This window comes from Ursus maritimus, unplaced genomic scaffold (assembly GCF_017311325.1).
Source record: "Ursus maritimus isolate PB19 unplaced genomic scaffold, ASM1731132v1 scaffold_18, whole genome shotgun sequence".
Lineage (NCBI taxonomy): Eukaryota > Metazoa > Chordata > Mammalia > Carnivora > Ursidae > Ursus > Ursus maritimus.
The window spans coordinates 38825397-38851472 of NW_024424230.1; the positions used below are offsets into that span (position 1 = coordinate 38825397).

General features: G+C 40.2%; 1 protein-coding gene across 2 annotated transcripts in view; it reads left to right on the forward strand.

Moving 5' to 3' along the window:
• Nucleotides 1-26076, forward strand: part of GAREM1 (GRB2 associated regulator of MAPK1 subtype 1) — a 193442-nt gene that overhangs the window by 161671 nt on the left and 5695 nt on the right. For both annotated transcript variants that reach the window (XM_040632611.1, XM_040632612.1), the window contains exon 4: nucleotides 13199-14371. In XM_040632611.1, coding sequence (XP_040488545.1) covers nucleotides 13199-14371 — 1173 coding nt within the window. The remainder of the gene's footprint in view (nucleotides 1-13198; nucleotides 14372-26076) is intronic.

Consider the following 26076-nt stretch of genomic DNA (forward strand, 5'->3'; position numbering starts at 1 on the left):
ATTAAAAAAAAAATTCCCACCACAGATTATTTCACTTACTCTTTATTTAGTACTTTGTACCCTGGACTTGATATTAAAAACTCGGTACATAGTAACTGTTGTTGTTGTTTCAAAATACCCCTTCACCTCAAATACTTTTTTGGAAACTTATTATACTGGTACCCAGTGAATTATTTCAAATGTCTTCCAGCCTTTTGAACTAAGCCCAATAATGATGAGAAATTTTACCACACATCTACTTTCTGCCATCAAAATAATGACTAACAAATTACGTCTTAATTTCACTTCTGTCTTTACTGAGACGTAAGCAGAGGGAAGAAAAGATGACCTTCAATTTGGCATCGGGTAACTTTGCCGCCCTCGGCAAGTGCGTAAGAGACGTTCTGACTTCACGGCTCTCACCCAAAAGCTTTCTGCATTAAAATTAGTGCTCTTAAATCAGAGAGAGTCCAAATACCCTAATCTGGATGCTATAATGTTGCTATTTTCATTCCAGCTAGTGAGGTCCAAGGTTTCAGCTGTTCCAGCATAGATTTTCCCCAGAGGCAAAATAACAAGTTTGCACTGTATCAACTGGGGGAAATGCCGCACTGGGGAATAGTGAGATTTCAGGCCAACCCAGAGCATCGTCACCACTTCTGCCTGCACAGACCTCTTAAGAACCATTACCATGTGGTCTGGGGCGAGAGCGGAGCCGACATTCCTGTCACCTGCATATCAGCTCGTGATTACTGGGTTTGGCACCTGTTTCTGGCAGGGGTGGTAGTGTCTAGCAGCAGAGCTGTCCTAATGGGAGAAGGATTGCAGTGTTGTCTTTTTTTAATAGGAAAAAAAAATCGTGTACGATTCAGAGAACTTAAATGATAGCTGAGCTTCCCGATACTGAGAAACATGACCAAGAGTAAAATAAAATATTATAAATAATCCAGCACGACTAAGGAAGTTTACAGACAAGAGTTTTTATAATCATCACATTTTAGATCTGGAAAGGCCCTTAGACACCGCTGAGTCCTACTCCTTTTGACAAATAGGAAAACTAAGAAACAGATGTTAGCTGACTTCATTGATTCACACGAAGCCGCAAAACTACTTAGCAGCAAAGCCAGGTCTCCTGATTCAATCCGGTCATCTTTGTACTCCCCCTGAACACTATTTGCGGATTGAAATAAGGCTCACAACTGTGATCGGAATATCCTATCACAATGACACAGTAGCTTGCACAGTTAATTCATTTTCTTAGTTAAAAATCTAAATACATGGGTCCTATAATTATTACCCAGCCAAATCCTTCTGTCTTTTGTACTTTGGAAACAGCTCCTGTCTCATACACAGGACTTGGCAGGTTTTATGAAAGCTCTATGTGTAGATTTTTAGATCTTTCCTGATGCCAATATTTAAAAAACAAAATCCTGTAAGTTAACGTACTATCAACATCAGGGCAGCATGTGTCAAAACGAATCCTTTTGAAAACAACAAAAATACCTCTGTAAAGTATTAACCCAGAGTATTTTAAGTATTAACCAGTATTATCATAGAAACCAGGCTGTATGCAGTTGGGTTCTTGCATTGTTGGCTCGAAGCAGTGTTAAAGATGGCAACAAGGCGCCACGGAATAAATAAGCCAGAGTTCTAAAGTTTAAGGTGAGTGGTTCGTGCAACTTGATGCTGAACTTTGGCTTTTTTCCAAGGCTTCCAAGTTACTGAGAATCAGCTGATTTTTCCCCCAAGTCACAGATTTGAGGCAATTCATGTGCCTCGTATCTTAAAATATTACTTACCTTTTTAAAGTTGCCATCTGAAAAAAGATGAAGAAATAAAGCTCTAACTCTTCTGCGAACTAGTTAGACTATATCTTATTTCCAGGTATAAAGTAGTTAGTTAACAAATTAAACATATGTCCTGTTGCTTTCTTTACTCCTTTTCACAGAACAACTACACACAAGGCCTTGAGAATACATTAATGGAGAGGTTTGGGGCTGCTTGTGATTCTACTCTTGTCATAATTATTTTATTCTCTGACATCTTTCTGATCATTTTGTCTTTTAGGCAAAAACAGCTTGCTATGTAGACTTTGTTCTGTGTCTGTTGGCCGTCCTATGGTCGTCCTGTAAAGTAATACAAAACAGTGGTGCTGAAACATGAGTGTTCTTTGGGGAATTGTGTGTGTGTGTGTGTGTGTGTGTGTGTGTGTGTGTGTGTGTGTGTGATATAGTTCAGGCATAACCACCATTCCTAGTTTAAAATACCATTTCTAGGGGGCGCCTGGGTGGCACCGCGGTTAAGCGTCTGCCTTCGGCTCAGGGCGTGATCCCGGCGATCTGGGATCGAGCCCCACATCAGGCTCTCCCGCTAGGAGCCTGCTTCTTCCTCTCCCACTCCCCCTGCTTGTGTTCCCTCTCTCGCTGGCTGTCTCTCTCTCTGTCGAATAAATAAATAAAATCTAAAAAAAAAAAAAAAATACCATTTCTAGTGTCTGTCATGACAGTTCAGAAAAAGCATCTCCTCCGCATGTTGTAAGACTATTATAATCAGAGAGGTGGGTTTTTCCTATGAAAAGGAGTAGGGATCATTTGCTCTGGCATTTTCTACCTCCTCTCTGGCACCTTTAGAGCACGAGTAATTCTAGTTAGCCAGCTTTTGGGGGAGCTGTGAATTTTATCAAAAGTTCTGTCCAAAGAATTATAATTTCATTTCCGTTTCCTGAAATGTATAATACTTTATTGCCATCTTAACGAAACATACTTGAACAAAAGTTGAACTTCTCTCCATCTCCTGAGATGTGTATGACTTTTGTCTTTATATGGAGAGAACTTACACCCTGACAACTGGGTGTTTTATGGTCTCATTCAAATTATTTGTTGCCTCTTCTGTTAGTGAGAATACCTGCCTTAGTTAACCAACCCCGTTTCCAGTTTTAATTTCCACTTGTGCTATGCTACGGGCTGGTAACCAGGTTGGATGGAATTTTGATTGTGGGGGTGTAAGTGTGCTGAGTTATGGCCCTGAAAGGCTTTTCGATAAGCCCTAACATCAACATCACATCTTTTTGCCTGCTCGAGGCCTTTCCCGACTGCCTTGTTCTTGGCTGTATTCCAGAGAGATCAGGAATTATCGATTACTGTGCAACCTGAATTTTGTCAGATGTAAGAACAAATTTTTTAAATGAAGATTGAAGGACTTGGAGGTAGCCAGTTTTTATTTTTACTTTCCAGTTGTTTAAAATTACATGTTTTCTATACCATGAGTCAGATGTCATATATTTTCAGGATTCATTCAGAATGATAAATTGGGTACAATTGTGAGGTTAATTATTACAGTGTTTGAAGATAGCCCAGTGGGTTTTGTTTTGGGTGAGGTTTTTTTTTTGTTTTGTTTTGTTTTGTTGATTTGTCATCTGAGGTTTTGAGACCTTGTCTGAAAAACTACCTCTTGGCAAGCCCTCTTCTGTGCCATCGCAAATTAAATCACTGCCATTGTACTTGTCATCTTTGCCCTATTTCCTCTTGAAAAAGAAGAAAGAGAGAGATACTCAGGATTGACAATTAACTCCTCATGCCCCTTTGTTTCTCATTTTCTGCCATTTTTGCAAAGGAAAGAGTTACAAAAATTGAAGTTTTGGGGGAAATAATCTAATATGAATAAAACATTAGATATTTAATCCAGCAGTCAGATCAATCCTGATTTTTTCCCCCCATGGGTTGCAATTTTAACCTCTGTTACATGTTTGATCTTTAGAACAACTGTTCTTAGAAAACAGATTATCTGTTGCCAGAGCCATCTGTGGGTGTGGGTGTGTGTAAAATTTTATATCAGTGTTTTAAAATGTTGCTTGACCATGGGGTATTAATTCTGAATGATATTATGAACAGTAAACCCTGATAGTTTCCTGGATTAGACCTATTAGAGCTGTTTAGATAACACACTTTGAATTACTTCCTCTCAGGAAATATTGAAACTGGAAATGTTAACCAGGCACGCATACCGAAGCACTTAGACAGAACGCATTGTTTCTTTTGCTATTAAAAAAATAAAAAAGGAAAGAAATTATGCAAATAAATCACATCTGTGGAAACCAGCGGAGACTGGCTCAACTGCCGAAGGAAAAGCATTTCTTTATGAGATTCTTCATCTGTCCCTGACAGTGACCACGAGGTCGGTCAGGACGTTGGTCTCATAATTTCTGCAGAGCGAACTGCTAGCGTTAATGATGACATCAGGTTTGCGAGCATGGAATTACAGATTGCCCTCACATATGTTCTGCATTTTTATGTACGGGAGTAGGAGTAACTTCCTTTAGAAGTATACACATACACAAAAACGTAGACCAAACTGGTGAATGTGCCCAGAGAGTGACATTTAGTAAGGATAATTTTGATCTGTTTAATCTGTGCACATTGTGGCTGATCGGTGTCTCCCGAGCAGCATAGGCATTCTCTTTCAGCTCGTCTGGTGCGTGGTACTCACTAGACCATATGATTTCTTCATTCTATAAGGTGTATGTTTATAAAGGTAAATAGGAAAAATATATTAAGTATTGATTTAAAGAGCTAGGAAGAAACATATGCTTTGGTATTGCTTCACATTTGAGAAGCACTGTTGGCTCCTTGTATGTTAACTGGGGATAGTTTGTTGTATGAGTGTGTGTGTGTGTGTGTGTGTGTGTGTGTGTGTGTGTTTCTCAAGTCTCCTGGGAACCCTTTCTCTCAACATCTCTGTCTCCTTCCTGATCCAAATGGACGAACTGCCAAGTTTTTTACAAAGATTCACCAGAAAGGAAGTACAACAGTGCATCTGAGTGTCTTGGAGCCTAGTCTATCTTAAAACGGTATATTTTTTTGAATCATTTCAATATGTTCACTTCCTTTGGGATGTAACTGTAAGGATATTTCAAGCCCTCTTCTGACATTAAGTTTTATTCTGGGATAACACATTGCATAAAAACTTGAGCAATTCTTCAGTACAGAAGAAAGGATAATGCTTAAAGTAGTGGTTTGGGCTTGAAAACAGTAGTGGGTAGAAATAGAAACCAACATGAAAATTCAGAGATGTGAAAAGCAACATGAAACAGAATTATTAAGAATTTAAATGTTGGGGCACCTGGGTGGCTTAGTTAAGTATCTGACTCTTGATCTCAGCTCAGGTCTTGATTTCAGGGTTGTGAATTCAAGCCCAGCATGGAGCCTACTTTAAAAATAATAATAATACTAATTTAATTGTTTTGGGGGCACCTGGCTGGCTCAGTTGATACAGCATGCAACTCTTGATCTCAGGGTCATGAATTCAAGCCTCACATTGGGTTTAGAGCTTACTTAAAAAAAAATAATAATGTTTTTATTGTTCACAAAGCTAATAATAACAGTAATGGCCTCCATTTATTGAGAGCTTACCACTGTGGGAAGTTGTTTACATACATTGATTAAGTTTGTGAAGTACACAGTGGTGTTCTCATTTTATAGATGAGGACACTGAGGCTCAAAAAAGTAAAATACTTTCTCAGAGGTCACCTAATAGTGAGGGCAGATTCAAACTTAGCCTGTAATTTAGTTAATAGTATTGGCCCAATTAATTTCCAAAGGCCATAGTTCTTTTTATTCATCTTATACCTGGGTTCGCAAACTTTCTATAAAGGGACAGAGAATAAATATGTTAGTTTGTGGGCCATGTAGTTACTGTTGCAGCTACCCTACACTGCCATTGTGGAGTGAAAGCACTCATGAATTATGCATAAATGAATGGACATGGCAGTGTCCTAATAAAACTTTATTTACAAAGTCAGATGTTGGGTCAGATTTGGACTGTGCACAGTAGTTTGCTGACCTCTGATCTGTATTGTTGTAAACATAGCTGGATGCTAGCTGAAAATAAAAGCCTTAGGGATAAACTAAAATTAGAATTAATAGCAAATGAGTCTTTTTAAGGACTCTTGGTGACCAAAGCCAACAAAATAAAGTAACTGAAACCTTGAAGTTTACAGGTCCTGTAGGAAAAGAAAGTCAGCCCTCATATGGGCCAAGTACTATAATTTATAAATGATTTATTAGCTTTTTAAAAAGAACCCTAATCTGTATTCTTTAAAACTGTCAAGGTCATAAAAAACAAGGAAGACTAAGAAACTCACAGAATCAAGGACTGGATGTGGTGCAGTATCCTGGTTTAATCCTGGAACTGAAAAAAAGACATTAAGAGAGAAAAATAATGAAATCCAAATAAAGCTTTGTGGTTAAATTAGTCATCTTGTATTAGCGTTAATTTCTTAGTTTTGATAATATGCTATGGTTTTGTAGAATGTTAACAGGAGAAGTTAGAGAAAGGTATACAGCTTTGCAACTTTTCTGCAAATCTGGAATTATTCCAAATAAAAAGTTAAATTGTGTTTATTTATTATTAATTTATTTACTTGGATTCCTAAACTTAACTCCAGTATAGCAGCCCAAGTGAATACTGAGTCTGAAAGTAAATACAGTTAGAAAGTAAATACAGTTGTGGTCTTGTTAAAAATAATATTAATAACACTTAATCTGAATCACCTAAAATGGACTTTAAACCTTAGGGGCCTGAACTGCCATTAAAATAATATTGTGTTGCCATTTATGTATTGACAGTGCCTGCTACAGAGAAATGCACTTCACTGTAGAGACAACGGAGCTGTTTGTTTTTTATAGCACTAATGTGGATTGACAAATTGCTTGTTCCAAAGTGTAAAATTATACAGAGATGACCTAGAACAGTGCGTGAGGAATTATTTACAAAGATTGCCACTACCAAGTCTTCTAAACACATACTGATGATTACTGCTCAGTAAACAGCATGAACATTTCCAATCACTTTACCCAGATGCTTTTTCATTAACATAAAAGAAAAAAAAATCAATCTCAGCCTTAATATAAGCCTGGTACTACAACCTGGTAAAGATAACATAATAGAACTATAGACTAATTTCACCTGTGACTAAGATACATAAGTCATAGATCAAATAGTATCAAAGAGAATCATGCAATACACTTCTAAGTGTACCATGATCATATACAGATTATTTCAGGCATGTAGGGTTGTTTTAATATTTGGGAATCGACTATTATAATAAAAAGCAGGACACCAAAGTTAAACATATGACTGTTTTATTGGATGCAGAAATGGCATTTGATTAAAAACATTTTTTAGGGCGTGTGGGTGGCTCACGTCGTTGAGCATCCGACTCTTGGTTTCAGCTCAGGTCATGATCTCAGGGTCATGGGATGGAGCCACGCGTTGGGCTCTATGCTAAGCCATGGAGTCTTGCCTGAGATTATTCCCCCCCCCCCGCTCCTCCCCATGCTCTTGTGTGCATGCTCTCTCTCTCAAATAAATAAATGAAATCTTTAAAAAAAAATAAAAATATTTTTAAAATTTCTTCATAGAAACTTTTAGAAAACTAGAATTGGAAAGACACATTAATACGATAAAAAAATTCATCTCAAACCAATGAATTTCTCATTTGATGAGTTTTAATATCAAATAATTCACATTAACATATGGAACAACATTCTCACCATCACACTGTTGTCGGGGAGAAGGGATGAAAACTAAAAACTAAAAAGATGAAGGTAGGGGCGCCTGGGTGGCGCAGTCGTTAAGCGTCTGCCTTCGGCTCAGGGCGTGATCCCGGCGTTCTGGGATCCAGCCCCACATCAGGCTCCCCCACTAGGAGCCTGCTTCTTCCTCTCACACTCCCCCTGCTGTGTTCCCTCTCTCACTGGCTGTCTCTCTGTCAAATAAATAAATAAAATCTTTAAAAAAAAAAAAGATGAAGGTGAATTTTGCATTGGTTACATAAGATTTAATCACTTAAGAATCCCCAGGTAATCAACTGAAAAAAAAAAAAAAAAAAACTCTTACAGCGAGGTTACTGGTCATATGCAACCACCGTGAGTGAACAGCAGTGTTCAGGGATCGATAACGAAGGCCGACTTAAGGTAAATAAAAGATCTCAATAAATAATGAGAATTACCATGTGCCTATTTAGAAATATTTTGATGATGTCACTCCTTGCCAAAACAACAGGTAAAAGCACTTTCAATAAAATTATCAGTGCAAACCATAGACAAAATGATTGTGAAGTTCATCTAGAAAAATGAGCCAAAATACCTAAGATTTTCCTGTTGCCATGTTTTAATTTTTTATTTTGAAATACTTGCAGTCCTAAAAAATTGTTGCAAGAATAATAGAAGATCTCCCTCGACACCGTACCATATTCACCAACTTTTAACATTTCACATTTGTTTTCTCGTCCTCCACTCCCCACGTTCACATACACACACAGGCACACGACTTATATTTTTCTGAATCATTTCAGAGTGAATTACATACATTATGCCCTTTACACCTTAATACATCAATATGTATTTCCTAAGAATAAGGTTAGTTTCTTGTGTAAAAACAGTACATTCAGGAGAGTTAGCAGGGATGTGACACTCGTCTTTATAATCCGTCAAAGTACTTGATAGCATTTCTTCCCTTTAGTTCAGAATCCATTCAGGAATGCATATTGCATTTATGTGGCATTTTATCTTTCATTCCCTTTAATCTGAGCAGTTCTTCAACCTTCCTTGTCTTTCATCGCATGGACGTGTCTCACAAACATGTACCGGTATTTGTACAGTATTTCTCACTTTGGGTTTGTCTGATATTTCTTTGGAATTAGGTCCCAGTAATGCATTTTTAGGTGGACTGTTCTGTAACGGAGGTCCTGACCTTCTCAGGGAATCATATCCAGAGGCACACACATGGGGATGCCTCTCTGCTTCGATTAACTTTGACCACCTGGTCAAGGTGTTGTCCAGTTTCTGCACTCTGTAGTTCACTTTTTCTCCCTTCGCAGTCAGTAAGCATTCTGAGAGAAGATACTTTAAGACCATGCACATAACCTACTCCTCAATCAAACTTATCCTATACTTGGGCATCCAGTGATGTTTCTTGTGTGTCCCAATCTTAGATCCCACCACTCCCCCACATTTGTCAGCTTTTCCCCCATTCATTTTTTTCACTCGTTCGTATTTTTGTTAACAGTATGGACTTAGACATTCCTGCTTTGTTCAATAGATTATCATTCATTGCAGTCTTTGTGTGTTGTGATGCTCAAATTGTCCCAGATTTGGCCCATAGAGGCCAGGTCAGGCTGGCTCCAGTGTCCTTTTGACATGTTCCTATCATCTTAAGAGCACTGCTTTACTTTGTGGGACAACACAGTGTTCCAAGCTCATCTTGTACCTTTCCTGTCCTAGCCCTGGAATCAGGCATTTCTCCAAGGAGCCATGATTCCTTTTAGTGGAGAACGGTTTGGGGCACTAGGTATATTCATAATAGTGGGAGTCTTTGCTTCTAGTCCCTTAGAAAGAACAAAGCTAAGAAATAGATATGTGTGCGCATGTATAGTTTCCTAAGGTTATAGTACCAATACCTCCAATTTCAGTCAACGCGATGGAGTTCTTCCAACCTTTCCTAATTCCATGTTTCTGTCTTCTCTCCACAGTGAAAACTCTGATGCTCAAAAGAACACATTTACTCATTTGTTTATTTCTACAATATACATAAAAGTTGTTTCAGAATCCCTATACCCACTCTCCTATGCAAAATGATTCTACCAAAAACAACACAGTATGTGTTGGTCTTTTTTCCCTACTGGCAATTTGTAGTCAAAGCATTTTAAAGTTACTTGGATGATTTCTCTGTCTCTGTCCCCTGTGTGCTTAGTTTATTCATTTGAAATAAGATTGGATTCATCTGTTTCCATTTGCATTTAGCTTTCAGTTTCTTTTAACTTTTTGTTGACTTAATTTTATTTTTTGAATATGTTAGAACATTGGCTTACCTCCTAAAAATCAAAACTCTCTAGCTAGGTACACTCACAGAGGTACCACTCCCTCCCTTCCACTAGTTTCCTCCCTCCCTTAGATACCAATTTCATTGTTTTCTGGTTTATTTTTCTTGTATCCTTTTTTTTTTTACAAAAATAAGCAGAAAAATATATACTGATATTTCCAAAGGTGTAGTATACTGTATATAAGCTTTTATGCATTTTGGGTTTTGTTTTTTACTTAATATATCCTGAAAGTCATTTTCCTATTAATTCATTGAACTCATCATTCTTGTTCTTTTTTGCATAATTCATTTTGTGTTTGTGTCGTAGTTTATTCAATCAATCTCCTATGTTTGGGCATTTAGATTGATTCTAAGATTTTGCAAATGCAAGTAATGCTACAGTGAATAAACTTGTGCATTTGTATTTTCACACTGTTGGAGGAATGTCTTCAGGTAATCTCCTAGAAGTAGGATTGCTGAATGGAGGGATAAATGCATGTATGGTTTGGTTAGGTATTGCCATAATGCCCGCCCATAGGACTTGTATCATTTTGCATTTCTACCAGCTATGAACAAGAATGCCTGTTTGCCCAGAGCCTCACCCACTGAGCATGATGTCAGGCTTTTGAATATTTATCAGTGTTCTAAATAAAGAAGTGGTATCTCAGTATAATTTTCATTTACTTTTCTCTAATTATAAAAGAAGTTGAACATTTTTTCATAGATTTGAAGTCTGTTGTGTGCCTTTATTTTAGTGAATTGGTTTTTCATGACTTTCACCTGTTTTTCTGGAAGAGTTTTGGTCATTTGTAAAAGTTGCTTATGTTTTAGGGAGGTTCACTCTTGTGGAAATGTTGCAGATATTTTCTCTCAGACTGTTACTTGATTTTTGACTTTGCTTCCCTTGTTTCTTGCCATCCAAACTCTTGAGTCGGAATAACCACAAATGAGGGTTTTTGTTATCAGATCTGAAAATGTAAGATAAAGATGTAGAAATTGAAACAGTATAGTTATGATGAGAAAATAGACAGAAAGGTCTTTGGATAAATGGCCTCCCAGTAGATGCAAATATAAGTATACAAATGAGTGTATGTATTTTATCAATTTAGTACACGATCAAAGTAGCACTTCAATCAGTGATGAAAGGAGATAGTTACTTAAGGAGTATACTGGACAGTCAGTTAACTGTTTAAAAACCTAAAGTTGGGGGTGTCTAGGTGGCACAGTTGGTTAAGCATCCTAGTTTTGGTTCCCCCTCAGGTCATGATCTCAGGGTCATGAGATCAAGCCCCACATTGGGCTCCGTGCTCAGCGGGAAGTCTTCTTAAGACTCTCTGTCTCTCTCTGCCCCTCCCCCCTCAAATAAATAAATAAATCTTTAAGAAAAAACTAAAGTTAGATCTCTACCTTTAATAGTCCATCAAAGAAATTTTAATTAAATCCGTGAAACAGCTAATAAATGAAACCATCAAAATACTAGAAGAAAATATTGGCTGATCATCTCAGTTTTTCTCAACCTCAGCACTACTGAAGTCTGGACAAATAATTTTTTGCTGTGAGGGGCTGTTCTGTTCATTGTACTGTGTTTAGCAACATACCTGGCCTCTACCTGCTAGATGTAAGTAGCATCCTCCCAGCCATGACAATCAATAAATGTCTCCAGACATGGTCAAATGTCCCCAGCGGCGGGAGAGTGGGGGCAGAATCACCCCTAACTCAGAACCACTGTTTTATATCATCTCAACTAGTAGAAGCATACTGTCCAAGGGTGAAATTACAAAGGAAAATTTTGAAAATGTTTGCTACATAGGAAGAAAAAACCTTAGCACTTAAAGAAATTATAAGGTTGAAATTAACACAACAAATAGTAAAATACATAGCATAAACGACATTCATGTGACATAAAAAGTAACCAGTAAGATGACCATCCCAATAGAAAAATGGGTGAAGGGCACAAAAAACATTCACAAAGGGAGAGATCTAAATGGCCAGATAAATAAATACCAAAATATTTTCACTATCCTAATAATCAAATAAATCAAATCAAAATAAAATGTGAATAAATAAATGCAGGATGCGTGCTTTACCTTTAATACTGGTAAACATTAAACTTAGCATGGGTATGGAGAGACAGATAATTTCATAAAGTGGAAGAAGTGTAAATAGGTATAACATTGATGAAGCACAATAGAAAATACACACTAGACCTTTCAAATATGTATCTATAGCTTTGTCCATGCAATTCTACTTCAGGGCCTTTATCCTAAGGAAATAGTTGAACTGAAAAAAATTAATTGCAGTACTATTTATAATTGCTAAACATTGGGAAAACCCATCTGTCTAACAATAAGGAACTAGTCAGATAAATTAAGGCATATGCCCAGATAATCAAATACATAAGGTCAGTATTGGCAACTGATGGTTTATACTTAAACGGGAGAAAATGAATATAGTGGGAAACAAAGCAACAAAATTGTGTGTGTATTTATATATCTCCAAGATAGATGTTTAGTGGTAAGACTATAGAGTTTGTTCATTTTTGCATCTGTATTTTCTAGTATTTCTGCCAATGAACATGAATAGTTTGTATAATAAAATTAAAGAACAGGGAGAAATAAAGCAACAAACTTGTGTGTGTATTTATATATCTCCAAGATAGATGATGCATCTATAGTCTCTTTCTATTTATATAAAATTGTTAGCATAGATTATATTTAGTGGTAAGACTATAGAATTTGTTCATTTTGCCTCTGTATTTTCTAATATTTCTGCCAATGGACATGAATAGTTTGTATAATAAAATTAAAGAACAGGGAGAAATAAAACATTTTTACATCCTCTGTCCCAATTCCAATTTTAGAAAATTTGATAAAATTTTAATAGTAAAAAAAAAAAAATAAGGAATTTTCTACAGTGGTTTTCATGGAACCATTTTTTTATAACTGGAAGAGATAGAATGATAATATTAATGCCCCAGAATTATTATCCATATGATAGACTACTCTACATAGACAAAGAAACTGGAAGAATGTTTATCAAACCATTAACCGTGGCTATTTCTGAGTCAGGCCCGTGGGCGTTATTTTCTTTTTGTGTCGTTTCTCCGTATTTCCCAAATTTTTACTAATGAACAGATTGCTTATTTCTTCAGGACAAAGTGTGTTTTTACAAGTCTAAACGAATATCTTCTTGTTACTGTTAGCCATATAAACATTATAAAAGAAATGGAGCGGCTAAATTTAGTATGGGAACAGCATTTTCCTTTGTATGCGTGCTTGTGTGTCTTAATGGCAAGTTCTCTACTTTTCTGTGGGAATGGACTAAAGGCAACTAACCTAAAACTTGATTTATCCTATTGTAGGTTGCTTCAGGTGAATGCAATGAGGACACCGAAGTTTATAACATCACCCTCTGCACTGGGGATGAACTCACTCTCATGGGGCAGGCAGAAATCCTGTACGCAAAGACTTTCAAGGAGAAGTCACGACTCAACACTATCTTCAAAAAGATTGGGAAGCTCAATTCGATCAGCAAGCTGGGAAAAGGCAAAATGCCGTGCCTGATTTGCATGAATCACCGGACCAATGAAAGTATTAGCCTGCCATTCCAGTGCAAGGGCAGATTTAGCACCCGGAGTCCCCTGGAGCTTCAGATGCAGGAGGGCGAACACACCATCCGCAACATTGTGGAGAAAACCAGGCTCCCCGTGAACGTGACTGTGCCCAGCCCTCCACCCAGGAACCCGTATGACCTCCACTTCATCCGCGAGGGCCATCGCTACAAGTTTGTGAACATCCAGACCAAGACGGTGGTGGTTTGCTGTGTGCTACGCAACAACAAGATCCTCCCCATGCACTTCCCTTTGCACTTGACTGTCCCCAAGTTTAGCCTCCCAGAACACTTGGTAAAGGGAGACATATGGCCCGAGACCTTGGTCCATCACTGGCTGGGTATCTGCCAAGAACAGTTCGACATCGATGAGTATTCCCGGGCTGTCCGAGATGTGAAGACTGACTGGAATGAGGACTGCAAGAGCCCCAAGAAGGGCCGGTGCTCTGGCCACAACCACGTGCCCAATTCTCTTAGCTACGCCCGCGATGAGCTCACCCAGTCCTTCCACCGGCTCTCTGTCTGTGTGTATGGCAACAATCTCCATGGCAACAGTGAGGTGAACCTCCATGGCTGCAGGGACCTGGGGGGAGAGTGGGCCCCCTTTCCTCATGACATCCTGCCCTATCAGGACCTGGGTGACAGTGGGAGCGACTACCTTTTCCCGGAAGCCGGGGAAGAATCAGCAGGCATCCCGGGGAAGTCAGAACTTCCTTATGAAGAGCTCTGGCTAGAGGACGGCAAGCCCAGCCATCAGCCTCTCACTCGTTCCCTGAGCGAGAAGAGCAGATGCGATCAGTCTAGAGGTTCCGTTCGGTCCAAATGTGCAACCTCTCCTCTTCCTGTCCCGGGAACTCTGGGAGCAGCCATGAAGTCTTCAGAGATTGCCCTACCTCCACCTCCAGTGCCTCCGAAATCTGACGCCGTAAGTCATTTGTGTTCTCGAGTGATGCGTCAGTCCTTCCAACTCTGCTCAGTCACCTACTCACGTATCTTTCCTAATGATAACTTCCCAGTGGGAAATGATCGGAATGAGAAAATTTGCTTCATTTGGAGTGAAATATAAATGCTGGCTAGATTATTTTTACCAGTTAGGAGTTCAAGTTTTTAAACCTTGAGAGTTTTGAAAGAGGAGAGGTTTAGACATGCCTTTCGCTGCTGTCTGGAGAATGGGTAATAAGGAGGAGAGGGCAGACGGTGGGAGACCAGAGAAGAGGCATTACGTAAGGGAGGTACGAAATGACGATGCCCCGAGCCACGGCAGTGGGTCGCAGCGGATGGCAGGGAGAAACGAGCTGCTTCAGAACGCCCCGACGGTACTTACTGATAAATCGGGTGTGGGTAGTGAAGGAAAGAGGGAAATCAAGGACAACTCCTAGAATTTCAGCCTGAGCAACAGAGTGGATATTACTGCCAGTTACTGCGGTGGGGCAGACTGAAGGAAGAGTGGATTTATTTGGGGGGAGTTTCCAAGGGGGGGAGGAACCAAGAGACATCAGTGTCATTTGTAACCCTTCCTACTTCCCTGAAGTTACAGAGATCAAACCATGGTAGGTGTGCTTGTGTTCATGGACACACACCAGAGCAGAACCCAAGCCAGAGTGGTTCTATTTAACACCTTAAAATAACTCATTCACGGCTCCAGAGGCTTCTATCAAATCTTACTGTATAAAGGTCAGTATGGGACAGGAGAAAGGGCCCTCTGTTTTGACCGTGTTCTTTGATTGACAGGCACTCTGAACCTTTGCTCCTTGTTTTTAATCATTGGATTTAATTATATCTGAATTGAGAAAGCGTTAGAGACATTGGGTACAGTTCTGTTTGTTTATTTGGCAGTGTTTACTGCAATGGTTTTTGTTTGGTGTTTTTTTTTTTTTTCTTATCTCCAGCAGAATCCTTAAAGAAAAAAAAAAAGCTTCCCCAAATCACAATAAATAGAATTCACAACCCATCTGACTGAAGTACATTTAGGGGGAGGATATCTCCATATGCATCTATTCTCTCTGCTTCCCATGGTGGTCTCAGGACGCCTCTGGGGAACCCTGCAGCTGTGCAGAACCCAGTTTCAAAACCATGGAAATACTGGGTGGGATGCAAGAAATAGGACCACCAATAAGACCTGCACTGTGGACTCCGGTATCTTTCAGTTTTATAGGGAAGTTAACAGATGAAATGCGATGACTGTCATACAGGTTAAAATGTGATAAACAATAGAAGAGAGATAGACACAATGTGTGTGGGAATTCAGAGGAGAAAGAAGCTTCTAGTTGGGTGATGCAGGAGAAAAGTCTTCACGGAGATGATGGCATTTTAAATGAGCTGAGAGAACATGCATGAGTTGGAATAGCAGAGAGATGAGAAAGAAGGCCATTCCAGACAGAAGAGCATGAGCAAAGGTGTGGAAGGAAGCTGGGACGGGTGAGGGAAAATAGGAAGTGCTGTTGAGTCAGAAGAATAGAGTGACTAGAATGTAGGAAGGGCGGTGATGGCTGAAAAGGCTGGAGCCAGATCACGGACAGCCCTGAACGTCAGGCAGCACTTTGTGCCAGGCGTCCTGCTTCGCTGTCCGTGCAGGGCCCTCATTGCCACAGAGTTTCCTGAGGGGGGACCCCCCCCCCAGCTGTTTGCTCTAGGACACAAGAACTCCCCAGAGATTGGATTTTCCCTTGTTCCCTGGAGGATCTTCCACAGACCTCAAGACACAAGCCCAGAGATTCCAGTACCTAGTAGAGGCCATGGAAAATTTCAGGGCAGTCTTGGTGAAGTTAGAGCCCTTGGTATTTTTATTCGTGACAAAGGGAATTCCCTTACCCCACTCCACCCGCAAAAAAGCAGGTAAAAAGTAAGGGGATGGTCCTTCTGGAAAGTAAGCAGTGTTCAGTGTGTCTCAACTCAACTACATATTTGATGTTACTACAAGCTTGGAACCCCGATCTTCAATAGGAGTGTGACCACATGAGCTGTTCCTGTAGAACTTTGGTCCTACTTCGCACATAGTGGGGACTCATGTTTGTTAAATGATCGATTGACTCATTCATGATGGTCATACCCAAAGTCATTATGTAACTAAGTCTTTAAGAAATAGGAAGCTAGCGCCACTTGTTTTTTCTATGGTGTAATAAAAGATGAGTAAGAACATAAATATTAAGAGGCTCTATTCTTGACCTTGGTACTAAAAATTATGAGAGTTAAATTTGAAAGCAAAAGCAAACCACGGGAGAAGCAAAGATTTTGGTCTCCAGTCTCAAATGTAATGTCTTACAAGAGAGTCTTTTCAGAGCATGTCCAATGTTTATAGAATGCTAAATCTTTAAAAAAATTTTTTTAAACACCTGAAATCACTTAATTTACTTTAAAAAATTAGGCATTTCAAATGAAGTCATATTTTTTATTGGCTCTGTGACCATGAAATGAGTTTTCCATTTTTAGGAACTGTGTGGGATCCAAAGAAACGTCATAATTGTTAGATGTGGCTTCAGCTTGTAATTTTCAAAAGGGAACTTTAATGGGGCATAAATTCAAGCGCTCCCACAGAATTAAATAAAATTTCTTTGGAAAGTTATACTGGAGTGAGTCCTGGGAGAAAGACATGCCATGTACCTAACAGCCATCCTGCCTGATAATTAAAGAGGGTGATAAGCTTTCAAGTGAGACCTCATCTGGGAAGGTGACAACTCCCTCCAGGTCTTTAGGGATTGAAGGTGCTGAACAGTGGAACAGGGTCAAAGAAAGCATGTCTTTCATAGTAAGGGAAGCAAAGCTGGTAATCGGCGAATGCACTCTGTTTGCCACAGTGCGTGACCCCGTCATGTTAACGTCCCGGGGTTCAGTGGCTCCCGTGCATGTCCACCTGTTCCTTGTCTCCTAATTCTTCTCTTCTGAACCTTCACTTCCTACACTAGTGTCCGAAGTTATAACACGTACTTGTGCTCTGTCTCCAGCACATTTTGGTGGTCTTTGTTTCTTTCTGTAACCAAGAGAGTAAATCTTTGCCCTTCCACAGTAATGCTTACTGTGTTTCCTGCACTGTGCTACGATTCTGGTGACATCTGGGTTGTGCTGTTCAGCACTTTCCTCCCGGTATCTTGAAGCGGAAAACTAAGTGGTGGGGTCAAACAGAAAATCCGCAGTGGAGGGGTAATCGGTGTAGCCCTGTTGTACTTTGTATTTGATGTGGCTGTTTAGAAATATGCTCTAGTCTTCGTGTATCTTTGTACAGATTGTTGAGTACAGTTTTTTTTTTCCTTCACAGCTATCAATATTTATTCTAAAATTATTGTGATTAAAATTGTAATAGTTGCATGGAACTAGAAAAATTAAACCATGGAACAGAATAGGGAGCCAAAACCAGATTCATTTATATGTGAAAAATTGGGTGGTTTTTTGGTTTTTTTTTTTTTTATTTTAAATACAGTTGTTTTTTTTTTAAACAAAACTCTGGCACTTATTTCTCCAGAATAGGAGAGGCTACTCCCTTCCCCATAGGAATATCCCAGGAAAAAGTAAGCATCGTGCTGAGTTTAAGAGGGGTGCAGCCACTTGTATCCCTCAGAATTGTTGTAGATGAGCCCAAACTGGGGGAGCATACCCAGCTCGCTGAATGGTGACAGTTTCACTTTTCTAAGTTGTGCAACACGCCCCCAAATCAGAATGACCTGACAGTCCTTCTTAAGTGGACGACCCTTTGCTTCATACCTGTATTCTAAACACATCCTCTGCTTCCTAACTAGCATCATGGGCCTCTATCCATAATCTAAATTTTCTGGGTACTGGCTGATCAGTCTAAAATGTTTACAGAGGGGCCCCTGGGTGCCTCAGTCATTAAGTGTCTGCCTTCGGCTCAGGTCATAATCCCAGGGTCTTGGGATCGAGCCCCACATCGGGCTCCCTGCTCAAGCGGGAGGCCTGCTTCTCTCTCTCCCACTTCCTCCGCTTGTGTTCCCTCTCACACTATCTCTTTCTCTGTCAAATAAATAAATAAAATCTTTAAAATAAATAAGTAAATAAATATTTACCCAGAAACACTCAACAAGTGACAGTCTTCAAGAGCTGTTTTTACCCCCTCTTTAGAAGATGCCATTTTGGAGAGCAATCATGGAAAGACTTTATATTGCATAAAATTCTATAAATAGAAGGTTTGAGTCCCAGACTGCCCCGGTCTACACACGGAATTACAAGCCATTATCAAAACTGCAGGACCACGACTCTTCCGAAACCATTTATGCAGCAGTATCCTACCTGGGGATCCAGAACCCAGGGATTAGTATCCCCCCTCACCTTCAGTAACAGGAAAAAACTATGTTCAGTCTTGCTTGGTTGTTGACATTAGAGCAGTTCCTGAGGTTCATGAGAAGAAAATCATAAAAGGAACTAGGTTGTGAGCCACTGTTTTAAATGCAGTATTATTGCCAGATTGGTGAAAAGTTTGTGGACCATGGTAATAGACAGGGACGCCCCAGAGCCCCTGAGAAACTAGGAGCAGGGATTTGCTGTCAGATGGGCTGATAGCATGCTCGCTGTGCAAGGCTGAAAGTCCATCAGAAATAAAGTTCCTTCAGTGGAACGCGGTGTGTCGTTGGTGTTTGGGAAGAATAAGACTTACAGGGTGAATTTAATGCCACATTTGATTGGACCTAGTCCAGTAGGTGCTTGGGAAAACGGACTGAGCTATACAGCAGTGAGTCGGAGTATCCGATCTGCCTCAGACAGGCTGAACAACTGATGAGAAAATGTGAAGAAATGCCAAGCATCCCAGGAGTCTTCATTTCCCCATCTCAGTGGCATTTAACTAGAAGCAGGGAGAGAAGTGATCTGCCACCCTATGTGGGAGATAATTAGAGGCATGTAACATCACATTAAGGCCATGAATTTGAGGGGTGCCTGGGTGGCTCCGTTGGCTAAGCATCCAACTCTTGATCTCAGCTCAGGTTTTGATCTCAAAGAAGTGAGTTCAAGCCCTGCATTGGGCGCCATGCTGGGTGTGAAGACTACTTTAAAAAAAAAAAAAAAAAAACAGAGCCATGGATTTGAATCCTCCTCACTCCACCACATAGTAGCTTCGTACCTTTGGCAAAATACTTAACCTCCCTGAGTCAGTTCCTGTGGGGAGAATAACAGCTTCTTCATTGCGTTGTTGTACGGTACAAAGTACTTGGCACTGTTCCCTGGCACTTACTTGGTAAGCGTTCGATAAATAGTAGCCGTAACTTAATAGGAGACAGATTCCAATTTAGGGTCAGATGGAAAATGATTTTTCGGAGGTTTTTTCCTTCAGTCCTTTCTTAATGAAGGAATAAGGCCTCTTCAAAGAGTCAAGGAAGCTGATGGGAACACGCACTTCTCCCTCCAACTGTCAGCCCAGCACCCAGGCAGGGGCCCTTCATCCCCACATTCCAAAAGCATGTGTGATAGTTTCATTTTACTGCTCTCTGAGATATTACAAAAACCTAATTGGGTTTAAAAATAACAAAACATTCTTTTCATCTGACTTTTAAAATATCCATTTGATAAGCTAGGTGTTCATGTTATAGTTCCCGGCTGCAGAGCCAGATTTGTACTCACCAAAGAGGCACAGAAATGCTCAGCGTCCCAGACCCCAGTAATGTGGGGCCTTTCCTGGGGGCAGTTGGGGGTTTTGAGGAGCTTCAGAGTACCTGTGAAAAAGCCACAGGAGACTCTAAGGCTGCAAACACATGTCAGGAAACTGGAATTCCCAGACAAACCTGTATAGAAATGTGAAGACTAACAAGTTGCCAGGACGTCTGGTGGCTCAGTCGGTGAAACATCTGTCATCGGCTCAGGTCATGATTCCAGGGTCCTGGGATCGAGCTCCGCATCGGGCTTCTTGCCTGGCAGGGAGCCTGCTTCTCCCTCTGCCTCTGCTGCTCCCCCCTGTTCACGCTCTCCCTCCCTCTCTCTCTCTGACAAATAAATAATAAATAAATAAATCTTAAAAAAAAAAAAAAAAAAAACGACTGACAAGTTGCCTTGGCAAATTCTGTTCCTCAGCATGGCTAGGTCATGGTGTCACCACCTGGAGGTATCCACCCTACAGAATTAGGGACCTCACATGACTACCAAAGTTAGGAAAAAGCTATAAAAAGATGTTCGTTCATAAACTAAGGGAAGTGGCTATGAGAACTGATTTGACTGTGAGTTTTTACTTTATTTTGTCTTTGGGCTTCTGCCCTGTACCAAATGTTAATGTTAGAAAAGGCATTAAAAGACAGATTTTCTTAAATAAATATGACATATTAATATTCAGGTTTAGGTACTAAAAAGATTAATCTGGAAGTGACTATTTATTTTTCAAAGTAATTGGCTCTACAAAAAGATTCACTCAGGATTCCGCTAATTAATGAGGTCTCCTAAGGCATTTGACATTTAATTAATTTTAATTACGACTTTTGAGGAGTACTCTGAGAGCAAGCCATACCTACGTTCCCATTTGTTAATTGAAATAAGGACTAAATTATTACTGTGTTTTGGTAATTTGAAACTAATTGCCTCTGGTTTCATGTAGGTTATTTGTTTTTCAGTGAAACCTTCTAAACCAAGAAATGTTTTTCTCCTGTATCCATTTGAAACTCTCAATGATGAGAATGCTAATAATTATAATATTCTGTGGGATAGCTCTTGTTTCAAATCTGCACTCTTGAGTACCATTTGCACAAAATCACATTAATGTGAAGGTTATATACTATTTAAATATATCTATCACGTATTATACTCCTTGCTCAGAAGAGGGCTTTATTCTCTGCCCCAATAGCGTATTCCTTCTTCTGAGTCCATTGAAGCACCCTAGAATTTAAACAAGTATTCTTTTCAGAACCACTTGCCCTTCTTGCCTCCCAGTGAGTGGCCTCCGCCTTGCCTCCTGCGCCCGAGGCTTGGAGATTGGAGGTCATTTCAAACCCAGGTCTCTCTTTAGGTCCTTATCGTCAGTGTATAAAACTGGAAGAAGAAGAAAAAAAATAAGCATTCATCTAAGAATCAGGATTTTGAGTGTAAATCACATTTGCCCTTGCGTAATTAATCACATAGAGTTTCATTTATTGCTATTTTGTCATTATAAACTTTCATTTGTGTTTGGCTGAAAATATCCTGATGGGTATGTGACAGGGTTATGAACTCTTTGTATAAAAGCCTCTTTATAAATAAGATTTCTTAAGGCTGTAATGATTTTGTTATCTGGGAGAGGGAGTGTGGGAAGCAATATAAAATCCAGGGCAGAGGGCATGCAGTGAAGGCAAAGTTGCAAAGTTCAGGGAAGCATGGTTACAAAACTCCTTTCTTTCGATTGCTGACAATATCCTGAAGTCGGCTTTTTAGAGAAGAAAACTCACAGTGCAGGTGAGTCCAGTCATAGATCAAGCTCACTTAAAGTATCTGTATATTTTCTGAATCATTGTCAACAAAGAAACAAAATGATCTTCACTCCGCCTAAGTGATGCCGAAATCTCTTCGGCGACTGCCCACAATTCTAAGCAGCATGATCTTTGAGACAGAAGATTTTCACCCACGGGCGTGTGATGGTACATGTTAAACCACAGACAAGGGAAGTGTATGGCCTTGTCAGCAGGTGTCTCCAGATCCATCGCCATGGATTTAGAAGTTGAGTACACTGCGATAAAATTGATTTTTTCCCCAGAAAAGATGGCTACACAAAAGATGTCACAGTAAGTGTTCCATTTTCTTTTCTTAAGCGGTCCAGTGGTCCTATGGTCCAGTTAGTGAAAGGGTATAAAAAGTGTTATTTCTTCCATAGAAGACAAGTAGAATTCCAAGAAATGAAAACTTGCCAAGAAATACTATACCAAAACCCCCATCCCTACACTGTGCTGTTTCATAAACACTTGATGTGTCTTTGGTTTCTTGTATTCTTTTAATCCCTAGGAAGTGTCAGAAAAAATGTCACAGGAGAAAGAAATTAGATCCGAGCTAATGTATATAAAATGGTCCAATTGTGTGTAACAAATGTTACATATAATAAACATACATTAACAAATACATGTAACCTTGTTTTCCAACCATGCAATAATGAGCTTTGTGCTTTGAACAAATTCTCATGCATTACTTTTAACATGTGGCTATTTAGGGAGAAGATCTTCTTGTCCATTTTTCATAAATTATTGGTCCTTTACACTGTGCTCAGTTCCCTCCCAGCCACACAGAGTTGGAGCTGGAGGGAGTGGAGAGGGGAAAGGAAAGTTAAATGCTATTCCCAGAGTCAGGAAGCAAGTTAAATTTTGTGGACAGTATTCTGAAAATAAAATAGTCCCATTCTATGACGTGTTTGATTTTGACCAAAGATTGGGGTTGGGTTTTGACTTTGTTGACCACGCCTTCACTTAAAAACACAAAGCTTTCCAAAGTCATTCATTCTGTTGGCGGTGTGTGCCATCTTTACTCTTGCTGTTAGACAATAAGTTGCCACTAATTTCTTTTCTAGCTTTACAGTGGCCAGTGGTGGAATGGCCAAGGCAGAAAGCAATGGAAAAATGTCTGTTCTCCTCTGTCTCCTTACATGAAGGGAAAGCATAGGTCCTGGGAGTCAGTAAGCACTCAACCTCCAGGTTATTATGTGTGTGCGTGTGCATACCCAGGCACATTTTCCCCCCCAAGCTTAGGGGAAAAAAAAGCCATTCCTTCTTCAATCCACTGTCCCTTTCTAATAACTGCCTCTTCCCTTCCTTTCTGGTCAGTATTCTTGAAAAGAGTGATGTGCCCTCCCAACTCCACCCTCACCTCCTGTTCTGCCTTTGACTCACTGGAATCTGTCTTCCAAGCTTTTTTCTTTTACTTTTTTTTCATTCTGACTTCTTTTGCTAAGATCCCCAGTGACCTGCTAACTCTCACATATCTTCCAGACCTTTCCTGACTTCCTGACATCTTTCCATCCTTACACTGCCATTCTCCTGCTGTCCTCCCCTCCCTTCACTTATTTGACACCATTTGGCAGGATTCTGTTCTGGGAGTGGTAAGATCTAGTCATTTGTTTCCTCCTTCTTTGTCTCGTCTTCTGCCCATTCCTTAGGTGTTCGGCCTTCTTTGCTTCTCATCTGAGAGCCCAAGGCCCCCATCATGCAGATTCTGTCGGTCGAACGTCCAGCTCAAGCTCAGTGTTTTCAAAACTTAACTCCTTGGTTTCTCCCAAGCTCCGTTCTTCCTTCTAAGTTTCTGTCTGATAAATAGCACCAGTATTGCTTCATCTTTGAAGCCCCAAGACCCGAGCATCACATTGGTGGGTTTTTTCAGACTCGGTACCTTTTGCACACTCATAATTCCTTCTTCCTAAAGACCTTCTCAGTACAATTTCCTATGACTTTGTTCTTCTATCACCTTGAATAAATTAATGGTGCTCCTACTAACTTTTGTCTTACTTCTGTTATTAGAGGGCCAGTCTGTTTCTTGATTATATGTTTGTCTCTCTTCTTCCCAACTAATTCCATGAGCTTACTCATTTTTGTACACTTAACACTAGCTCAGTGAGCATGTGATAGGCATTCAACATACATGTGAACAAATCAATAGCAAAATGGAATTAATGTAGTGTGTAGGAAACGGGAAAGGGATGGCCACATGTTCTTCAGACATTTAGGGACAGTGGAAGTAGATAGTGGCTCTGATCTCAGCCCTTAGCCCCTAGACACCTTTTACAGCTTACTTCAAACCCTATTAAATTGTGTCAGTGTGTTAGATGGCAGTCACGTGAATAGGCCTTGTAGACTAAAGAAAGGTGACTGGAGAGTGTCCTAGAAAGAGCAGAACTCACCATTTCCACCTGTCAATAAATTACCTTTATATTTAGCCCTGGGTTAGCAGTCTGCTGCATGAATGCTAAGGACAGTTGTCTTAATCCTGAGTAGTGGTATCTTACATTGGAGAAGAACTTAATCATTGAGCATTTTATGAAAAGGAAGACCCTGCCAGGAAGGAGCAAGGATGAGATCATTGTACTAGAAGTGTAACTGCTGGAAGGAAAAGTTTTATTTATTTATTTATTTGTTTATTTATTTATTTATCTATTTATTTTTAGAGGGAGATTGTGTGCATGCGTCTGAGCAGGGGGAGGGGCAGAGGGAGAGAGAGAGAATCTCAAGCAGACTCCCCGCTGAGCGCAGAGCCCAACTCAGGGTCGATCCCATGACCCTGAGATCATGACCTGAGCCTAAATCAAGAGTCAGACGCTCAACCAGCTGAACCACCCAGGTGCCCTGGAAAGAAAAGCTTAGACTGGAGACTTCATGAAGCAAGGCTCTGGGGACAGCAGGGAGCCAGCTCTCCCTGCTGCCACCTGAGTCCGTGTTGTGCTCATTGACCCTGTCCAAACCAGCAGATGCCAGGAGCTTCTCTGCAAACACCCAAATTACTCACCAGAAATGATCAACCAGTAGCAAAGGTCGTGTATAATCTGCGATAGACAGTAACACCTGTCTCAAAACAGTGCCAGTCCCTCGCCTGGGACCAGTGTTGGAGGTTTATTCCTGATAATCCGCAGGTACCTCACCCTCCCTGTGCTGCCATACGTGCTGCGTTGGAGAGGAAGAGGACTCTAGTCCACCAGCCGTGGTGTATTCTGTAATATCCTCATTTAGAATAGTAATTATTCGGGGGGGGCTGACATTTCCCAATTTAGAAATACGTCATTGTCACTTTCACACTCCTGCTATGTCCAGTGTGGTGGTGGTAGAGTTGAGGTCGGTCTTAGGGCCAGGTCTGCTGGCGCATTTTTTTCTCTACACTGACGCTAATACGAGGACGCACCAAAAATTAACATCCAGCCCAAATGACTTATCAATAACAATTTCCACATAAAAATATAAAAGGCATTCTTCTAGTATACATTTTGAAATAAAAGTACTTTTGTTGTATTTTTGTGTGACATCTGTTAACCTCTACCTAGCATTCTGTGGGACATATTTGTACCCAAGGTGACGAATCCCCAAACTCTGTCATCCACAGGGTACCAATAACAACGATGACAGTCCCTACCATTTTCACTTGTAGGCTAATTGACTATACATGGAAAGTAAGTAAATATAAACAGTGTGAGCTGAGTTCAGAAGCAGTGACACGCACTGGTGGCCACGTGCAGCGGCCCCAGACTGAGCATGTAATGTTTGGGACTGGGCCTTGGGAAATGGCATTTTGGAAGAGACAGGCAGTAATGACCACAGCAGAGAGGAGCAGACAAGGACAGGTGTGTCTAGGTGACCGTGAATCTGCCTCTTTGGGTGGACCTGTGTGTTCATATAGAGGAATGGTGGGAGAAGTAACTAGAAAGAAGAAATAAGATGGATAATTTCTGTGGCTACCAGATATAGCTAGAAAGACTGCAGAAGGCTTCAGTGGGAAGCAGGGGAGGCTGGACTTTACCCAACAATCAAAGGGTGCCACTGGAGATGGGAAATAACGTGATGAAAGCCACATGCTGGGACTTTTAGAAGGAATCCACTGAAAATGTAGCACTTGAAAGTGAAATTGAGTATGAGGGAAACTGGAAGCAGGGTGATTGGCCATCCAGTCTTGTAAATTGCCTTTTATTGTCAGATAAAATTCATTTCAAATAGAACTACACTCCTCTTGGATATACATGTCCCATGTTGAATCCAGTCAAGAAGCAAAGTA